The sequence below is a fragment of the Equus asinus genome, chromosome 6, assembly GCF_041296235.1.
Source record: "Equus asinus isolate D_3611 breed Donkey chromosome 6, EquAss-T2T_v2, whole genome shotgun sequence".
In the NCBI taxonomy this organism is placed as follows: domain Eukaryota; kingdom Metazoa; phylum Chordata; class Mammalia; order Perissodactyla; family Equidae; genus Equus; species Equus asinus.
In genome coordinates this window covers 80867373-80887620 of record NC_091795.1, presented here as the reverse complement: position 1 = coordinate 80887620, position 20248 = coordinate 80867373, and the positions used below count along the sequence as shown (strand labels likewise).

Below are 20248 nucleotides of genomic sequence, written 5' to 3'. Positions count from 1 at the left end.
GCTGAGGGAAGGGGGCAGGGGTCCTCACTGTCCCTTCAGTGATGTCCCTGCAGCTGAGCCTGTGGTCCCTGGCGCCAGGAGGGACCAGGAGTAGGATCAGCAGGGGGTAAAGTGCAATATTCCATTACCCCATGAATATTGCATGGGCCGGATACCTGACTCCCTCCACTTCCCATTCTCCCTCCTCCTGGGTGTGGCCCTGTCATCCTGTAGGCCCAGGTGGGGCGAGCTGCAGACTCCAACCCTGAGCACACCCACAGCAGAGCCCACCCATCTTTGGGTCACGCATCTCCCTGTGGAGGCTTGACTATGGTTCCCAGGACCCACTGTTCTTTATGCTGGGCAATGTGAGATTGGGGAAAACCTCTCTGGCCTTGTAGAGATGGCCTAGAAACCTCAAGCCCCTCTACCGGGGTTGGGGAGCCAATTTCATCCCTCCAGACCTGGCCCTATCCTAGCCCCACACTTTTTCGTGACTCTTCATGTGCCAGGCAAGACATGAAGGGATGTGTGTTGGTATCCCAGTGAGAGAGCAACCAGGAGCCACCCATTTCATGTGGCACCAACTCAGTTCAGGAAACACTAGTATGTTCGTAATTTCCTAAAAAGGCATGAGGTGGGTGAAAGAACGCTGGGGTAACACTGATGTGTCTGCACTAGCCAGCATCATGTTGTCTGGGATGGAGCAACGGGAAGAAAGTGAAAAAAAGGTACTCTAAAAAAGGAAAACTGATGCCTTTAGAATTGTTTAAAAAAATTTCCCCTCTTAATAAGGGATGATGCTATATATGTATGCCATATACATATGGAGCAACTACTGGGGCCAAAGGCGTTTCCAGATATTTGCTCATTTTATCTTCAGAGCAATGCTGGGAGGGACATATGCTTCTCCTCATTCAATGCAAGGAGGACTGAGGCTCAGAGAGTTGAGGTTGAAGCATACAGCTTCTGTCTCCATTGTGCCCATGTTTACAGAGAAGGGGCTCATTCAAAAATAACCTATGAGCATCAACACATTTTGGAAGAGATTGCTATGAACGTTAAATGACTGGTGACATAACATTGAACAGGTCAATGAACCATTAGAAACCATCGTGTGGTGGTGAGAAAGGGACCATTCTGCCTGGCTTAGGCTGAACCATCCTGTGGGATTGCTCTCTGCCTGGTGGCCTTAAGAGCAGGGGTACTGGCTGGACTCTGACCCCTGCAACAGGAAGCGTGCCTAGTGTGGATCCTCATGCCACTCCCCGTGTCAGTGTTTGGGATTCCTCACTGCTCTGACTGCCACTCTCCTGGATTACCCAGGAGTCTCCTGGAGGGCCCTGGCCCTGTGTTTGATTTATACAATCACTTCTTGGCCATTCCTGCGCTGTGCCATCCTTAGAGTCCCAAGCCCCACTTCATGGGGGTCTGTCCCCGGGATGCTGTCGCATGCAGCCTTCTCCGACACAGCCTTGCCCTCACATCATCCCCCTTTGCCCTGCTGACCCCGAGAAAAGTGCTCTGAGATGGCAGGTCAAAGTGATGTGTCTGGTCAGAAGCAAGCCTAGCCTGGAGAAGCCTGCCCCTAGGCATCCTGGGACAGGATCTGGCCCTGCTACCTGAGGCCCAGAGAAGGTTCAGGTAGCAGGGAATCACGGCTTTCTGATGCTGGTTCCAAGGGCCTACTCAAGTGGAAAAGAGCTTCCCCTTGAGCAGACATGGCCCTTGAATTCCAAAGCCACCTTATTCCTTAAAACAAACATATTTGGAAGTGAAGATTGAGACTTTTTAAAAACTATACTTATCCATCCATTCTGTACCATACCCTGATGCAATTCAAAGGAGAAACCCCTCTCCCCAACCCTGCATGATTTTAACCATCTCAAGTAGATAGGTTCACTGCTGGAACTCTCGCGTGTCTGGGGGTATCTCTAAATGATGATTCGCCCCTTTAGGAAAAATACAGAATATGTAGGTTAAATGCAATTTCCAGAATTCTTACTATAGGCTCTGTGCCTCTGTCTGTTCCTCCTAGGCTCACTCTTCAATTCATCTGAACTGTGGGCAGTAGAGCGTGATGTCATCGGCTATCATTGCCCTTTGTCATTTTCTGATGGATGACACATCAGAAGTTCACTATGGAAGAAACCTTTTCTTCCCATCACAGCACTGGCTCCTGGAAAGCACTGTGCCTGCTTCTCTTGGCAAAGGGTACAGGTCATTTTTGAAATACGTGTTAACTTCATCAGGGAATTTTGAAGATTATCTACTTGCATTAAAGAGTTAGATTTCAAAAAAATGCAATTTGTTGATTAGGTTACTGGTGTACTGAGCATTTTCTTTTAAATGAAGTTCTACATTTGGTCTAGTTGGGCTCCCCAATTACTGAAGATATAATTCGATGAGAAATAGACAAAGAAAACAAACCAATAATCAACTCAGTGAAAAACTACTTTGCAACCAAGTGGCTCCTTATTCACGGATGACATGAGGAGCCAGCAGAGGTGGGCCTTGCGGACTCTCTGAGGATTAGTCATCACCTCTGGGCTTGCCCATTGCTGGGTTCAATGCCATCAGAATGATACGCACTTACAATTTAGACTGCTACTTCTCTCTAGAGAAAAGATTTTAAAGTTAGTTCACTCACTGTAAACTTTTTCATTTACGGGTCTGATGATTTCTTTGCTAGTTCCTTGGCTCAGAGCTAGAAGGACGTCGTTGTGGTTGGGTGATGTACTCAAGGTCCTAGGGGAGAGCTCGGCATTCATAATGACCTGGGAACATTGGCCAAGCTAAATTTAGTGAGCTGGGTGTTTCATGAATGTGGATCTATGTATTATTCTGGAGGTAGTGACTTAGAGCAATGTGGCTGCCCAGGGCTTCTCCCCCCTGACTGCCTTCAGTCAGAACTGTCTGGGCTCACGAGCTCAGGCCTCAGGCAATCGGGAGAAACAAACTCCTGCCTAAGAGAAACACAGTCTGTGGTACTTCTCTGCATTGTTTAAATGGCCAAATTTTCAAAACTTGGGGAATAGTCTCCAAGGGCCTGTGATGGGTTTATTTCTCCTGTTTTCCATGCCCCAAGTACAGGTAATTTCATAATTGCAGCCTTTACAGTCATCTTTCAAAGTGTGTTGAATTTCAGACGTGTTAGTTTAAGATATCTTCCTACATCTGGGCAGGACAGGTTGACCCTTCATACAGAACCTGTCTCCAAACGGGCCTGTTTGCTCATGCATCCTTGTCACACCAGCCGGCTTGAGAGACCCTCGTGTACTTAGCCCCAGATTTGCCAGGGAAGCTGGCTCCTCAGCTCTCCCTGGTGGCCCAACCCCTTGCAAGGCTCAAGCCAACAGCATCATGGAGATAGGTTTTCCCATCTCCCCAGGTGAACCTGTCCCTGAATCTCAAGTCCTCATAGGGAGCATGAGCTTTTTCATGGCCTGAATCTTAAGTTTTCCCAACTGCAACTTACACCTGTCTCCACGTATGCCTCCTCAGTGGAGAGAGAAACCAGCCAGCTTTGCCACATGCTAACCTTTCAGAGATGTAAAACTGTTTCCACAGTTTTTATTCTCCAGGGTATAGAGTTTCAACTTGTTGAATCTCTTCTTAGAAATCCCATTTTCCTACCCTTTCCATCATCCTAAGGCTCTACACATTAAAATAAGAATAATAAATGCTAGTTTACTTTATTTCATATGTTAATTGGCGATGGCAAGACGTTAGGATGGGGTCGTGCTAGGGAACCAGCATTTACTGTGGGCCTACTGTGTGCTCGCACTCTGAGGCAGCTCTTAGTCTGCCTGTGGCCAGTCTGAATCCCTGGGGTCTAGCCCAGGACAGACTGGGGAGCTGGAAATCAAGAAGGGCTTTACAGCCTCACTGCTCTCAGACAAGGAGCCCGGGGGATGGACAGGTTATCCGTGTCTCATCTAGGCCTTTTTTTTTTTAGTGTCCACGCAGAAACCTGACCCCTTGAAACCATTCCCTAAAGAGGGACCCGCAGCTCAGCATCTGCCATCATTTCCCACACCCTCGAGGATGCGACTCCCTGGCTTCCTCTCCAACCTGGGCACATGGTCTGCCTGAGGCTTCTTTTCTTGCTCAGAACCTGGCAAACTCCTTGACCCTTCAGGTCTCCGTGCCTGAGCTCTCCCCATGCCATACCAGTGCCGTGGTATCATGCTTTTGCTCGTGTGTAACAAGTGGGAGTTGGAACTCGATATGCTCTTGTTAAAGCAATGAGGCTGTGAGCCCCTGGGATCTTAACGCGAGCAGATACCCCAAGTCCATGCCACTGTTGCTTACTTCAGACCCCTATACACACAGTCCTGCTGTCCCCATGATGTCCTCGTATCAACTAATTTTTAACTTCCGGGACCCCGGTTTTGGGCAAACCTCTCATCATCTCTGGGGCTCAGTTTCCATACCTGGAAAATAAAGAGCACATTCCTGGCTTTTCAGCTCTACTGGTGTGTTTGGAAAATTAAATTAAATTTAGACTACCGTCAAGTGCTCTAAAGTCCAGGGCCTATTGTAAACTCTGGGTAGGAAGTTAGATTCCCTGTGTTTTAGTCCCAGCTCTGCCCCTATTCTGGGGCAGGTCACTTTCCCTCTCTGGGACGCAGATTTGTCATTTGTAAAAAAGGGCATTGGACCAGAGGCCCCTTCCAGCGTGGTCAGCTTGACTACCACTGCCCTTGTGAATTCCCCGTGATGCTAGAGAGTCCTTGAGATGACCTGTGCTTCTGGGGGAGTCTGTGAGACCTCCTCATCAGCCCAGGCCTTAAGCCTTTACAACTCCTTGTGGCCGGCCCCCTCATCTGCTGCCCCCTCTTCCTCTCCTCTCCCAGACAACGCCTGATTGCTCCACCCCCTAGGAGGCCTTTGGGGGAATGCAGATGGTGAAGACCACCAGAGAGGGGTCACCTCTCCTTAGCTTTCTGGGGCTTCATGCTCTGGCCACCCACTGTGGTCACTCCATGCTCAGAGTTTGTCCTCCTTGGGCCTCCAGGGCTGCATGTCCACCTGCCCAGCCCTGCCTTGACTCTGTGGGGGCAGGTGGCTTCTTGGGCCTCCCCCACTCCTTTGCCTTCAGTCACACCCTCCCTCACAGGGAAGCCTGAGGGCCTGACCCACGGGAGAGGGGAGCAGAACAGGGGAGTGGAGGAGGATTAAGACACTGAAAGGAGGGAAGAGGGAGTGGAAACCAGAAGGCCCGGCCACCTGCCCGCCCCCACCCTAACACCTCGCTGTCCCTCACCCCCCATGGCCAGATGGAGAGACCTCCCTCGCCGTGCCATCCCTCGGTGCTGGCTCCAGCAGGACAGCCCATGCCTAAGCCCTCCGAGTTGGGCCATCCCGACATCCACACCCTGTGGTGAGGAGCCTTTGAGCCCCATGGGCTCCGCCCTGGCCTGGGACACCTACTTGTGCTCGCCATCTCTGCCTCCCTTGGTCTTCTCTCTGCCTTTGCTGAGTAGGGGAAGAAATGAGGAGACAAGGGGATGTGTGTGAGAGGCTGTGGACCAGAGACACTCACAGACTTAGCCCCTGGCCCTGCTGACCCCACACTTCCCAGGGTCCTCCTTCTCCCAGGGACCCCTTGCTCCCATAGCCTCTCACTTCAGCATGCCTAGGCCTGCTGGGCAGGGATCAAGGGCCCAGGGCTCTGCCCTGGGGAGAGAAGGGAGGGGCTCACACGGTGGGGCTGGGTGGCGACTATCCCAATCTCAAGGCCAGGTCTGGTGATTTCTGAATGTGGGTCACAGGTGCTTCAGGGAACACAAGGTTAGATGAGCGTGGAGGGTGCCCCTCCAGTGGGCAGCTCCCAGGCTCTGAGGGCCCCTCAGAAGAAAGGTGGGCCAAGGAGGTTCTGGGCATGTGGTGGTAGGTGAGCTACTGCTCCAGGGCTCAGAGCATGGCAGGAACTGTGCTCCTCTCCCTCTTTAGAAAGGCTCCTGGAAAACCCTTCTGGAAATTTCTCTCAATGCTTGCCTGGTGCTGTGGCCATGAGGATGAAGAAGAGAAAGCAAATGACAATTAGAGATTTTTTTCCCCTGCTCACATTCTGTCCCGGCACCGACCTTGCCCAGGTAGATGACTCCATGCCCTGACAGCTCAGGACCCGAAGGCCTAGATAGATCACAGCTGAAGTCCAGCTTTGGCCAGCTCTCCTTTCCATTAGGCAAGCTGGTCAGTTCGCAATTCTTTTCAAACAGGTTAACATCAGCCAGGACTCTGGCTGCTGAAATTGGCTGAGACCATGGAGCAGAGAACAGCTGGCTGCAGAGAAGGGGAGACTGTCTCCGCAGCCCTGCTCTGGCCCCAGGCCCTGCTGGTCCATGGGCCGCCAGTGACACCCACTGGCAGCTTCATGGGGCTTGCTCCAATGGAGCAGGGGCACCAATGAGCTTTCGAGAATGAGGGCCAAACGGATGTGCTGGCCCCACCCGGACATTAATCCAAGCAGGGCTGCCTTTCTCTGAATCATCAATCCAGGTTTTTAGGGAAATTAGTTGGTTAGTTAGTTAGTTAATTTATTAATTATTATTATTATTATTTTTTTAAAGATTGGCACCTGGGCTAACAACTCTTGCCAATCTTTTTTTTTTTTTCTGCTTTATCTCCCCAAACCCCCCCTGTACACAGTTGTATATCTTAGTTGCATGTCCTTCTGGTTGTGGGATGTGGGACACTGCCTCAACGTGGCCTGACAAGCAGTGCCATGTCCGCGCCCAGGATCCGAACCCTGGGCCGCCGCAGCGGAGTGCACGAACTTAACCACTTGGCCATGGATCCGGCCCCAATTATTATTTTTTAAAGAGCTCTATGACCCTGAAAAATTTGAAAATCCTTGCAATTGAGGAACCAGAAGGGGAAGTGTATCACCTGCGAGCAGGTAGACGTGGGGCGAGAAGGTGGAATTTGTGCACCTGAACGTAAAAGGTGATACTTTTTCTGTTTCCCTTTGTGGTTAGGCCTGAAATTGCAGAGATGTGTCAGGCTGGCCCAGTGGGGACTTTCAGGCACACAGCAGGCCAGAGCATGTACTGTAACCCGGGCACACAGCACGCACCACTGGCACATGCCCAGCTTGCCCCCTCCACACACACTCCAGGCTTCCAGGCCGACAAGGGGTCCACACAGGCCCACACTCTGAGTGCAGACATGGAGAAGGGAAAAGGATACTCTTTCTGTGAAAAAATATTATTCTGGTGATTTTACTACAACCACGATTACGACAACTACCAGCATGAATAATAACTGTGAGGCCATGTGCTGAGAACTCTAACACGCCTTGACATACTGCATCCATCATCTCACGAGGTGGCTGTCGTCATTATCCTATTTTCCAAACGAGGGATTGAGGCTCAGCCTGCCCTCAGTCACTCAGCTGCAAGAGGTGGGGTGGGGGTTGACCTTGTGGAGTCCTTCCTCCTAGGGGACCTTTCCGCAAAGCCCTGGATGGGGGCCTGACTTTCCTCCTAGGGTCCACATTGTGTTTCCAGTGTTCCAGCCTGGCCGGGTAGCTTCTGTTCCTCAATCAGCGTTTGCTCTCTATGAGCCCTTGTCTCTTGGCCTTGGCTTCACGCCACCTCTTCCTCAAGCTCCCACTTCCGTGGCTCCCTGTCACCCGTAAAAGCTGTCACAGGGTCGAGGATCAATATGGCGGCCTGCTGGGGAGCTCCAGGGTTTGCTGGGACCTAAGTGCTTCATGGCACCAGGCCTCACTTGGGCAGTCAGCCCTGGGTGGGGAGTGGGAGGGAACCCCAACCTCAGGTGAAGCAGCAGCTGGGTTGAGAGGAGTCTCCTGAGCACCATTTCACCCAAATCCCAGCTTGGCCCTGACCCTGGCTCCTTGGAGCTGCTGCACCTCTGGAGCTCAGCCTGATGGAGGGCAGTGGGGGAGGGGCCACTGGACCTGATAAAGCAGTACTCTGTGGGTGAGGCTGGGTGTCCCGAGCCCATCCACATAGGCTTGTGCACACTGCTCGGGCCCCAGGCAGAGGAGGGAGCTACCCGGCTTCCACGGTTCTCTCCTGGCGAGGAAGAATGATCCATAAGGAGAACAAGAAAAATGGCCCGCACTCCTACCTACCGCCAGATGAGACCTGGCAGAGAGGAGCCCTGCAGGACCCCCTACATTCCCAGGGACACCAGGAGGGGAGGCTGGGCAGCAGAAGGAGGTGGGGCCATGGAGGGCAGGAGGGCCAGGCAGGTGGCGAAAAGGAGGAGAGAGAGTCTCAGAACGCAAGGAGTTGGTGGGAAAGCCCGGGTCTCAGCAGGGCAGCCGTGGGATGAAAGCTGTGGGATGAAAGCCGGGGCTCCTTTCTCTGTTCTTCCCGAGATGTGGCTCCGAGAGCCGCCGCCGCAGAACCCAGAAACCAGCAGCGTGTGCCGCTCCCCAGCCTCATGCAGGGGGAGTGGGTGTGTGCATGTGAGTGTGTGCAAACACCCAGGCACTTGTGTGTGTGTGTGTGAGAGAGCACGTGTGTTTAGGGCCAAAGTCTCCTCTCTTCAGAGACTGCAGCAGATGTATACTGACATACAAGGGCCCAGAACCCTGATTTTGTGCTTCTGAGAGCAGAGCACCCCTGGAGTTAGTAATTCATTCCTTCTCTGCAGCACTGACAGCTGGCAGAGGTGAGGGGAACGCTGTGACGCTCCAGCTGTGGGCAGCGTTTGTGGGCAGGGCCCTTGGTATAGGGGTGGCCAGAGCTGAGAGGGAGCTTGGCAACAGGGCCTGGGTCAAAAGGTCAAATACTGCTCAGGGTAGAAAATGTTGGGGGTGGGTAACATGGTGACTGGGAAGAGGGAGGAGGAAGGAAACAGACATCTGCTGAGCACGGACCACAAGCCAGGCACTGCACTGGGCGACTCATATGTAGTATCTCATTTAATCCCAACACTCCTGTGAGGCGTCAGGGACCCCCATCCTACAGATGGGAAAGTGGGGCTCCAAAGAGCAGTGCTGGGACTTGAGCCCTGTGCTCTCCATGGCGCCACATGGCTCCTGGCACATTCCTGGGGGTATTTTGCAGAGAGTTGTCAAATGAGAGGTCTCTGCTTTGGGGATAGGGACTGGAGAAATAGGCAGAGTAGCTCAGAGGACATGCAGCTACCAGGGCCTGTGAGGGATGAACCATGGGAGGAAAGGCTAATAGTGGTGCAGGGCTGCCAGCAGACAGCCCCTGAGGTGGAATGGGCGCAACTTGGGCAGATACTTAAGGCCTTGGGAGTGAGTGCCCTTAAGGAGAGGAGCCTATGCAAAGGTCCCTTCCCGGGGGGTGGTGAAGGCAGATGTCAGGAGCACAGCTAGGGGGGACCCAGGCCCTGGAGGGAGAGGCGTGGGGTCACCAGAGGACCTCCCCACATCAGCCTCCTTTGCCATTCATGGAAGAGTCCCTGCCAGTGCCGCTCAGGGACTGGCTGCTCGGAGGCTGTTTCCTGCCCACTTACTCCACCAGGACGCCATCCCCCTTAGAAGCACTCCACGGAGCCACGTCAGGCAGGAGGACCGGGTCCTCACGCCACACCCCTGTAGGCCAGAGGACCAGGTGAGACAGCTGCTTGTCCGCAAAGAGGTTTTCCTCTGGCTGGTTATGGGCTGAAGGAGAGACAAGAGGGGCACCCTGTAGATGGAGCGCCTTGATCTACAAAGGCCTGGGCCTTCCCAGGAGGGGTGGAGGGCGGGGAGCAGATGTGAGGGAAGGGGGACTGACTGGGGGTCAGAAGGTGGGCACAGACACCCCTTCCCTCTCCTTGTCCCTTTGTTGGCCAAGTCCCTTCTGGAGGGCTCTCTGGCCCAGAAGACAGTGACTTCCTCCCAGACCCCAGGGCTGATGGGCCTGGCCGGCCAGGCTCTTAGGTGATGAGGGTGAGACTTACCACCTGGGGCTTTGAGGCCAACCACCAGGTTCCCCTCAGAACCTCAGCACTCCTTGACCCAGATCTCACTGGCCCCGTATAGGCAGCCAGAATCAAACTGCAAGAAAAGCCCAAATTCTCTAAACCATTCACTTTCTCCTCACCAGCAAATGGCCCATCCATCCCTCCCTCTTGCTGCATGCTGGCTGCATGGCTTAGCCTGGCAATGGCACCCACCCCCAGGGTGCTCACAGGGTCTGGACTGGCAGCCGGGAAACTGTGCACGCAGCCCCGCCAACGCAGGGCAGTGGAAGACAAGCAGGACAAGGAACTCTGGTGGGGGTTGTCTCCCTCTCCCAATTCCTGGTCCCGGGGTAAAACCCCTTCTCCTGCCCCTGCTTCCTGCTGCTGCCCTGGGAGAACCATAGGAAGGTTAGGAGAGGTGGGAAAGCCAGGCCACAGCTGTGAGGAAGGATGGGAGGAGCCCTCTGCATCTCCATGTTCCTGGTGCCCAGGACCCTCTGGGGGTCCAGGGACCAAAGATCCTCATCTTGCTTTACTGCATCCTCTCACCGCTCCCTCCATCAACGTCCTGGCCCACTCTTGTAGGACAGAGAGAAATTGGCTGGGCATTGCCTGAGTTACAGCCAGCCCAGAGAGGGCCGCCCTCTTGGCTGTCAAGAGCTCCCAGGGAGTAGTTTCCTGTGGGTGCTACCCACGGGATCCAGAGCATCCCTGGGTCGGAGTTGGAGGGGAGACAGGATGCTCAAGCCATTCCTGTCGCTGACCCAGAGGGCTTAGTGACTTGCCCAAAGTCACTCAGCTAGTTAGTGGCAGTCAGAATGGCACTTAACAGAACTTAGTTCTTCTGATTCAGAGGCAGCACTCCTTTCCTTGCAGTTGCTGGCCCTCACCTGACTTCCAATCTTGTCCCCAGAAACCCTTCCTTAGAGCCCCACCTGCAGTCTCGGATGGCCCGCAGCCAAGCTCTTTGCTATGTGGGGACAGAGGATGGGGAGCAGGTACCAGATGGCGCCCTTTGTGTCAGCATCCCCTGGCTGCCCACTGGGTCCCTGCTCCTCCTCTCATCATTTCCAGCCTGACTCCTTATCCTTTGCACTGTCCAGCTGCCAAGAACCTGTTTGTCAGTAGCCCTTACATGGGGCAAAGCTCACACCCCAGTTACGACCTGTCCCTCCGTCATCCCTTTGGCTCTCCCAACAACAAGGTGGGGGTTCTCATTGTTCTGGGCCCCATTGTACAGGTTAGGAGAGATGGTAAAGAGTCACAAGGCTGGTAAGAGGCAGAGCTGGAACTCATGCCTAGAGCTCCTGAGGGCAAATTGCATGCTCTTTCTACCCTACCTAGCCCGGAGTGTAAGGAGGACAAGCTCCACGCTGGCCTGGGCAATGCTGCCCGACCCATGGACAGCCTGAAGTCAAAGGTCCAGTCATATTTGCCACAGGCCTGGTTCCTTTGACCTTATTGCTATTAGTCCCTACCTGGTTCCCAAGGCCTAAAGCCTGTATCTGTGTGTGTGTTTGTGTGTGTGTGTGTATGTGTGTGTGTGAGTGTGTAGTGGTTCAAATACAAAGAAGGAAAACATATTCGTCTAATAAAAGTATAAAATTCAGTTACACTAATTTAGAATCTGTGTTTTTTCAGAACAGGGACTGAATACCTCTTACTTGGGACAGAAAGGTGGAAGGAGATGGGAGGAGATGATTCTGATGGGAGGGGAGCATGCCCAACTCTCACAGCCCGCCCCCTCCTCTACACACACTTGACTTACCTGCGCCTTACACATTATTCCCAGTGAGCTAGGAACCTATGGTCCACGTTTTACCAGCCTAGAGCCTGCCTCTTTGGGCCCTTAGAGTAGTACAATCGCATTCCCTTTTTTTGTAAAAAAGTGCATTTGGAACGAGCAGGCCTGGACATAGCTTCCTGACATCTGTGTGTGGCAGGACACCTGCAGGTGTGAATCCTGGACATTGAGGGTAACTGGGTGTGTTCTTCTCAACAGAAGAGAGGCCAGGTCCCGACCAGGACCTTTGGCTTCACTCTGGCAGGAAGAGGCCCCCCTCCCCTTGCTTGCACTAGGCCAGAGTGGAGGCCAGGCTGCCTGGGGCTGGTCTGGCACTGCTGGGTCTCGGAAAAGGGAGGCCAGGGCCTCCTCCATCTGCTTCTCCTCTCTCTGAGGAGGCAGGAGGTCCCGGAACTTTGTGTCCCTCAGGGCAGGGGGAGGATCCTCCCCAGTGAGTTCCGGGGTGGGGAGCGGGCGGGGGAGTGCCGCAGAAAGATCCTCCTACCTCTTGCATATCTCTCCAGCACCTCAGCCCTGTTCTCTGAGCCCAGTCAGGCCTAGGGGGGCCTTTCTGGGGCACCAGGCCCCAGGCATCCTCCCTGTGTCTTTGGGGGCAGTGGGCAGCCAGAGGGCCTGTCCTGTTACCTCCGGAAGCTCTTCTCGCCTGGTGGCCGGGAGCTGGAACAGGAGCCGGGGAGCAGTCCATCTGTCTCTTGGCTGTCCTTCTCTTCTTCTTGAAGGGACTCATCCCCCAGGAAGTCCCCATCGTCCCAGGAGCCCACTGTTCCATCTGTGGCCTGGTACCGGACCTCCACGCACAGGCTGGTCTGGAGGGAGGGAGGCAGGTGGTGAGTAGCTGGGATAGCAAAAACAATCATACTCTGGTACCCTCTCCTGCTTTGTGATGTTTACAAAGTGCTTTCACACCCTTAACTCACTGGAGGAAGGCAAGCTGGGTATTACCCTCACCTCACTCTCCCATTTTGCAGGTGAGAAAATAGAGGCTCAGAAAGACAGACAAGCACAGACTCAGTCAACTTCATGGGCTCTGACTCCAGAGCCCAGATCCTGCTGCACTTGGCTCTACTCCTCCCTGAGGGCGAGCCCGCCCGGCCAGCTGCAGGCTGGGGGTGGGCTCTCTGAGTCCACTGTACACGTAAGCAAGAGGATCATTCAGGGTCCCCAGTGAGTAGGTCACCCCCTCGTCCTCAGAATCAGGGTGCCCTGCAGGGGAGAGGGGTGGTCTGCCTGAAACCAGCTGACCGCCCCTTGCTCCTGATCCTCATGAGAGACGTGATGACAGGAGCTGAGTGTGGCCTCCAGGAGCGGAGCCCAGGCCCTGGACGACCTCCAGAGACAGGGGGTCAGCACTTCTTCCTGCTCCTCTGACACCCACCCTCCTACCCTGGGGAGGAAGGGAACTGGGGGTGCCCTGAGCTTTTCTCTGGGAGAAAGTGGAGCTCCAAACCTGGCCACAGGCCATGCACTTGAGAATCTTGATTCAGCTCTTGCTCTGTGTCCTTGGGCCACTTACCTCCTTTCGGCTCTAGTTTCTCACCAGTGCACAGGGAAGACTCATTCTAGTCCCTTCCTCAGACCACAGGGGTGCAGGGAGGGCTCCCAGATGCACTTGCCCTTCCTCACAGGTCTGGGGATGACTTGCTCCTGTGACACAGGCAGCCTTTACTCAGTCCATGGGCCAATGAATGCCCACGCTTAGATTTCCCCAGGGAAGGAAAAGGTGCACATACTTTCTGAACCCTCACTGTGCTAGACATCATGCTGAAATGCTTTAATGTAAACTCATTTGACCTTCTTAACACTTCAACCTACCCTACCTAACATATCAGAGAGGTTAAGTTAGTTGCACAAAGTCACACAGCTAGGAAGTGCTTGAGCTGAGATTTGAGTCCAGGATGGCCCTCTCCAAGTCCCATGTCCTTTCCACTGAGTCAATGTGGCCCTTTGATGTGACTAAGTATGTTGTGGTGGGAAAATGGTGGCCTGGAATTGGAAGCCCTTGGTCCCAGTGGTGGCTTTGCTGTGGACCACATGTCTGACCTTGACCAAATCCATTCCCTGTCCAGGACTTCAGGGTTCCCTTCCGAAAAATGGGCAGAAGTTGGGCAGGCTAGAAGATCTGTAAGTCTTCTCCTCAGCTGAATTGCTAGGTCTGATTCTAGAAACACAGGTCACGAGCTGACTGGCTGTTCATCCCTGCCCACTTGCCCAGTTCTCTCTCATCTCACTTCCTATTCTTATCTCACACTCTGTTCCTCCAGGCGTCTATGTTCTCCTCCAAGTGCTTCGTTCCCACTGATGTTCGTAGCATCCCCTCTTGTTCTGCGTCCCCTCTCCCCTTGCTAAGGTGGCTGAGGCCCCAGCCCCACTGACTTCCAGAAGCCTCTCCTGCCCGCACCTGTCCATGGAGAGAATAACCCAGCTGGGGCCAAGCTGAGAAGCCCCAGATGCTCTCCTTGTTCTCAGCAAGGAAGTGTCTTGAGACACCAAGGCACCATGGGAATTTCCGCCCTACCCTTGGCACTCCTCAGAGGGGGTTCTTCCCATTCTGGCTCCGTGTGGCTGCAGTCCTGCCCTCTGAGGCTACTCTGCTGACCATTACGTAGAGCCATACATTACACAGGACCCGGGTGGAAGACCCACGGTACAGCTCCATTTTACACATGGGTAAATTGAGGTCAGGAAATAATGCTAACAATATTATTTTGTATATTTATTGAGCACTTACTATGTGCTTAACTGTTCTAAGCACTTTCTGTGTATTCTTTTAATCTTCAGAACAATCCCATGAAGCAGATGCTATAATTTTGCTCACTTTGCAGATTACATGTAACCTGCTCAAGTCACACAGTGAGTGAGTGGCCTGACTAAGGTTTGTACCCTGGAGCTGTGTTCCTCAACACCGTACCATACTGCCCCTGAGTGAACTGAATGAGCTCGAGGGGACAGGTGCCTCACAGCAGGGCCTGGGCCTGGGCCCCTGGGTTGGTTTATTTCCTTCCACTGTGAGGACAGGCATTGAGTGCCTACGGACTGTGCATCACTAGTATGTGTGCTCACGTTGGAAGTGCTGGGATGAGATGTGACAAATGGAATAGAAAGGGAGGTCCCTGCCCTCCCGGAATGGCTCGTCTTAGAGAGGAGCCCAGACAGGCAGGCAGAGCGAAGATTGTGCCCTGAAGTGGCCAGCAGCGCTCAGTGTGACCTTCAGATGACCAGAGAGGCCTCTTTAGTGACCCCTGAGCTGAGTCCAAATGGCAGGCCCCCTCAGTGGAGAAGGGAGGGCATCCCCCAGCCACCCTTCTCTTGCACTCTCACTGTAGGAAGGGCTGCGACACCTGCCTTGGGGCAGCAGACCCTGCCATGCCCTAAGGCTCCGGCCATGGCCACCGGGCTCCTCCTCCTGCCTCACCTCACCATCTATGAGGGGCACTCCCCAGACCACGCCATGTTGGGGGGTGAAGCAGGCCCCCAGGTGACCCCATAATGGGCAAGGCCAGGGACTCTCTGGGGCACACCCACCTTGATGATAGCATTGTTGTCATCAATCAGCGTGTCGGTCACCTCCACGTGGTTCTCCTCCACCACCTTCTGCAGCACCATGCGGAAGGTCCCGATTAGCCTGTGAAGAGCAGAGAGGGCATGGCAGTTTCTCGTGAAGAGGCCCGAGGGAAGAGCAAGGCTGACATCCCAGGAGGCTGTGACTGGCTGGAAAGGAGATGAATGGGCTGGAGAGAGGGAGGGCTTGCTCAGGCTCCGGGCCGGGCTTGGAGAAGGTGGCCCAGGACCAGGGATGGTCCTGGCCAGGGTAGCATGTCCAGGAGCGTATGTGACCCCTGACAACTGCGGGGTTGTGTGTACGGGATCCGTTTCTCTGGGAGAGCTTGAGAGCAGTGAGCACCCTGGGGAAATGCTCCTAGACTGGGGTCAGGGTAGAGTGGTGGAGCCTTGTGTTCCCTGGGGACGTGGAATCGGGGTTCGGCTGAGCCCCTGCAGAGCTACTCCCAGATGCCCAGGGTGGAGGCTGCTGGGGGAGGATCAGAGGCTCCTGGACACAAGAGCAGCTCCTCCCCTTTCCACCTCCCTAACCACGACCAAGGTCTCTACCAACACCACGGGCTCATTCATCCCCATTTAGTCCGTAGTGACGCCCACACCTGCATTCTGCAATCTCCTTGAGGGCAAAGAGCCACGCGATTGTGGGACCCCCACATTCCCAGCTGCATAGCAGGGGAAAGGCAGCGCGGTTTGGGAAGAGCACAGTCTTAGAGTCAGAGAGATGGGGATTTGAAACCCAGCTCTGACACTTACTAAGCAAGTTACTGCTTCCTGGGCAACTTACTCAGCCTCTCACAGTTCCAGTTTTCTCCTTAGAGGAGCTAATAACCCCCACTTTCCAGAGTTGTTGTTTATAGGACGAACTGAGATCTCTGTGCCCAGTTCTCATCAGAGTGCCTAGCACATAGTCAGCACTCTGAAAGAAATTGGGTGGTTATCAAGGGGAGCCGCCACACTGTGAGCCTCGCCTGGGCAGGGGCTGCGTCCTATTTCCAGTACACAGGACATCTCGATATCTGCCAGCTGAATCAATGAACACAGTGGGCGCCCAATCAATGCTGACCGAGGCGCCTCGAGCCCCATTTCACCCTGTGGGCTGAAGGTTACTGCTCTGGGGGAGAAGAGGGTCCTCAGAGAGGTGTTCTCACATGGGGCACATGAAAACACACACACTGTTTCTGGTTGAAGGGACAAAGGCTGAGGCGGGCAGCCACAGTGTGTGAGAGGTGGAGGGGCCTTGGAATCTTCTGGTGCTGACCTGGATTCATAGAAGAGGAAGTGAGGCGGAGGAAGTGGGAAGGGACACAGCTAATTAATGGCAAATCTGGGCAAGGTGAGGTATCAGGTGAATTCTGACTTTAGGATCATGTTCGATGTGTGCACCCTTCTGAATGCCACGGAGGGTGCCTCCGTCTGCGTGAGGGGAGGAAGCGGGGGGATGAACACGAAGTGCTTCCCTCTCGAGCCTGGAGCCCCATCTGCCGGCTCGCCCCACCTTCCCTGTGGGTGAAACTGCTTACCATTCCCCGACTCTAAAGACTGACTAGGTTTCTAGGCGCTTCTCAGACCTAGTCCCTGGGGAGCCTCCTCCCCTGGCTGCCTCCTGGCCTTTCCCCAGTTTGGGTGGTGCATGGAGAGAAGAAGCGCCCAGTTGGGGTCAGGAGACCTGAGTCTCAATTTTGTCTTTATAAAGTGAGCGGGGTGGGGGGTTGTGTTTGTAGCTTCTGTACAGTGTAGGCATTCCAACAACAGACTGTAGGCATGAAAGAGACACTAGCCTTTTCGCAGCCTTACTCGTTTTTGTTCTAAATCAGTGGTTCTCCCATTTCAGCATGAACAGAATCTTCTGGAGGGCTTGCTAAGACACAAATGACTTGCAGCCACCTACCCAAGGTTGTGCTGGCAACTGTTTACCGACCGGATGGGGAGAGGAAAGGCAGTCCTGACTTGTAGCTCTTGTCCATTTCCATGGTGTCAATACTCCCTCTGTGGCCAATTTCAAGCTTCCAAAGTGAAGTCGCTGAACTCGGCGGTGGGAGAGACGTGCACCGTCTGCTCTTGGGGACCAGTAAGAACCAGCTCCAGCTCACCACTGGCCCCACCCCCGGGGTCTGATTCAGAAGATGGGTGGGCCCGGAATGTGTGTTTCTCCCAAGCTGCCAGGTGCTGCTGCTGGTGCTGCTGGGGAGGTCACTCTGAGAACCCGGGTCTACTGCACTTCACCCACTGGAGCTTCAGGCCATTTCAGTTCCACTAGGCCCCGTTGGGTGCCTGCTGAGTGCTGGACGCTCACGCATATCTTTCCCTAGAGGATGCCCCAGACCTCAGAGGCAGGCCCAAGGATCAGCAGAGATGCTGCAACGTGACAAGACATCCCCAGGGGGCAGGATGGAGCTAGTCCCCTGCAAGTCCTAACTAAGGCCAGAGTCTGGGACCTCAGACTTGGGAGGGGCCTGGGAGGAGAGCTGGTCCAGCACAAGTGAGGAGGAGTCCCCTCCACACCCTCCCTGACATAAGCTCTCAAGCCCCTGCACACACCAGGTGACAGGGATCTCACTGCTCCACAGCTGCTCTCACTGCTCGTCCATTCTGCCGCTGCTTCAGTCACACGGTGAGCCAAGGCCCACCTCCTGGCAAACCCCCTGCTCCTCACACCCTGGTCCAAGCCCTGTCCACATGCAGACTACATGCCATTCCTCACGGAAGGCAGTGTAGACAGTGGAAAGAGCCCGGGCTCTGAGTCAGACAGAGGTTGGGTTTGCCCAGCAGGGTCTAAGGGGGATTCTACTACTTGGCAGCTGTGTGACTTTTGCTAGTTCTCCAACCTCTCTGAGCTTTGCTTTTTTTCCATCTCCCCAAAGGAAATAATACCACCCTTTTCACTGGGAGGTGCGGAGAACACGCACGTGATGTTGGCCCCTCCTCTCCTCCTTAATGTGGAAGGTTTGCCATCTGGAGGGCCCAACACAGCGCTGGGCTCTTTTGCAGATGCACAGCCTCACAGAGCCAGTGCCTGTCTGTGGCCCAGAGGGCGGGGCTGGGACCCTGAGAGCTGGCACGCCCAAAGAAATCGGCTTTCCACAGCCCCGGGGGCAGCTGGGGGGCTTTAACTCTTCACAGTTCCCTCCGACCTCCCACAAACAAAGATAAAAATAGTATTCTTTCAAATGGACAATTGATATTGTCTCAGTCTTATGTAAAGTAAGAAGAAAAGCATTTTTATAAAACTTTGCTCTTTTTACGCATCTGTAATGTACCATTGAAGCAAAACCAGGGTGCTTGCTCTGGAAACACAGCTTCCAAGCCAGTGCTCTAAGGCTGCTTCTGCCCGAACACAGCCCCTGGCCCCCTCCATGGACATCCTCTGGGGAGGGGTCTGGTGCAGGGACGAAGCCCCAGCTCTGCCCTGCGTGGTGACCCCTGGAGATCACCCTGCCCAGGCTGGCGACCCTTTGTCCAGCCTGGCTGCAAACTCAGCAGGGTCTGCCTATGGCCTCTGCTCCTCAGGGTGGGTCAGCAGGGGAGGAGCTGCCTGGGAGGGTGGGCTTACATGCCCCTTGGGCAGCTGGGTCCTCTCCCTGGAAAGCGGAGGTGCAAGGCCATTTGTTCTGCCAGGAGGAGCCCTGGCCCAGGGGGACAGAAGGTCTGGGTTGAAAATCTGCTCTGCCTGACCCTCCTGGGTGACCCTGGGCAAGAGCTCTCTCTGGGTCTCAGTTTTCCCCAGGCTGTTAGGTGAAGGAGCTGGGAGCCAACCCTCTGTCCTCTGACAACATCCCTTAGGAAGCCCATCCAGGTTACTCATTGCAAAGAGGACACCCCCCACGGGGCCCACAGCTGGCCCATGAGGCCCGGTTGGCCCCACAGAGTGGCTGGGCAGGCTGGGCAGGGCCAGGATCCCCAGGTAATTAGCCAGCAGGGAGGGGGCCCCAGACACTGACGGGCCTGCAGACTGACCACAATAGAGCCAATAGAGACGCAACCAAGCCTCGGGACCTGTCAATAATACATCACTTTCCCCTGGGAGCCGGTGTCAAGTGCCCGGCCAGGCTTCCACTGCGCTCCTGGTTCCTGAATTATTCAGAAGCTCCAGGAGACTGGCGCCTGGGCCAGGCCATCCCCCCTCAAGGGTCCTGGATAGTCTGAAGGGGACACGCAAGGTTCCTGGACCCAATACCTTGTCCTCACTGGGACGTCCAAGGTTCCTGAAGAAGGACCTATTCAAGGCGGGGCCGAGCAGACCTGAGGCCTCCTGGTCCCTGACTAGGATACTTTCGTCTTCACACGGGGTCTCTTCCTCCCGGCAGCCCCTAGAACCACTGGGTGAGGGGCCAGTTTCCAAGCTGCCTTCTGCTTCAAGGACAAGTCCGTGTCTCTGCGATGGCTTGTGATGGGAGGAGGCCCATAGGCGTCCTTTTCTCACACCAGCCTCCTTTACCTCGCTTTCCCCAAATGCATCGGTCACATGACTTGGCTCTCACCCTGGGGTGTCCTGGACTCTTCAGAGAAGAAGGGCCACTCTGATTCCTGCCCCCAGACCCTCCCACCCTGTACACCCTCTGCCTCCTGACCCCACGGGGCATTTTTTCATTCACTCATCCACAAGGTACTGAGGGGCCTGCCAGGTGCCCAGCAGCGGGTGTGGCTTCGCTGGTTGGTAAGTCCAGTGCACACCCTGCAGGCTTCCCCTCAGCTCAGCTGACCCATGAGAAGAAGCCTGGTGACTGAACTGGGCCACAGTGGGGACAGAGGGCTGTCACATTCACAGCCCCTCTGCCCTTATTCGGGCAAACACCAGGTGGGCCTTTTCTTTGGCTCTGGGAAACAGAGCCCTGATTCCAGGGTGGGGAGACCTGAGCCCCACCTGCCTCCAAGCACCCCGCCCTCCCACTCCGACCCCTCAAGCTGGCCTGTGTCAGGATGGGCCCCGTGCGCCCCTCAAGACGGCCAGTCCATCTCCCCACCCCAGCTCTGCAGCCAGCAGCGCCCTGGACATTCTTCAGGCTTCCG

The 20248-nt window shown here is 54.8% G+C and overlaps 1 protein-coding gene across 5 annotated transcripts in view; it reads right to left on the bottom strand.

Annotated features, from left to right (window-relative positions):
• The window catches only part of OTOF (otoferlin), a 97430-nt gene that overhangs the window by 41712 nt on the left and 35470 nt on the right, over positions 1–20248 (bottom strand). For all 5 annotated transcript variants that reach the window (XM_070512422.1, XM_070512423.1, XM_070512421.1 and 2 more), the window contains exons 4-5: positions 15206–15305; positions 12308–12489 (exon numbers count right to left, since the gene is read on the bottom strand). In XM_070512422.1, the coding sequence (XP_070368523.1) occupies positions 12308–12489; positions 15206–15305 (282 nt within the window). The remainder of the gene's footprint in view (positions 1–12307; positions 12490–15205; positions 15306–20248) is intronic.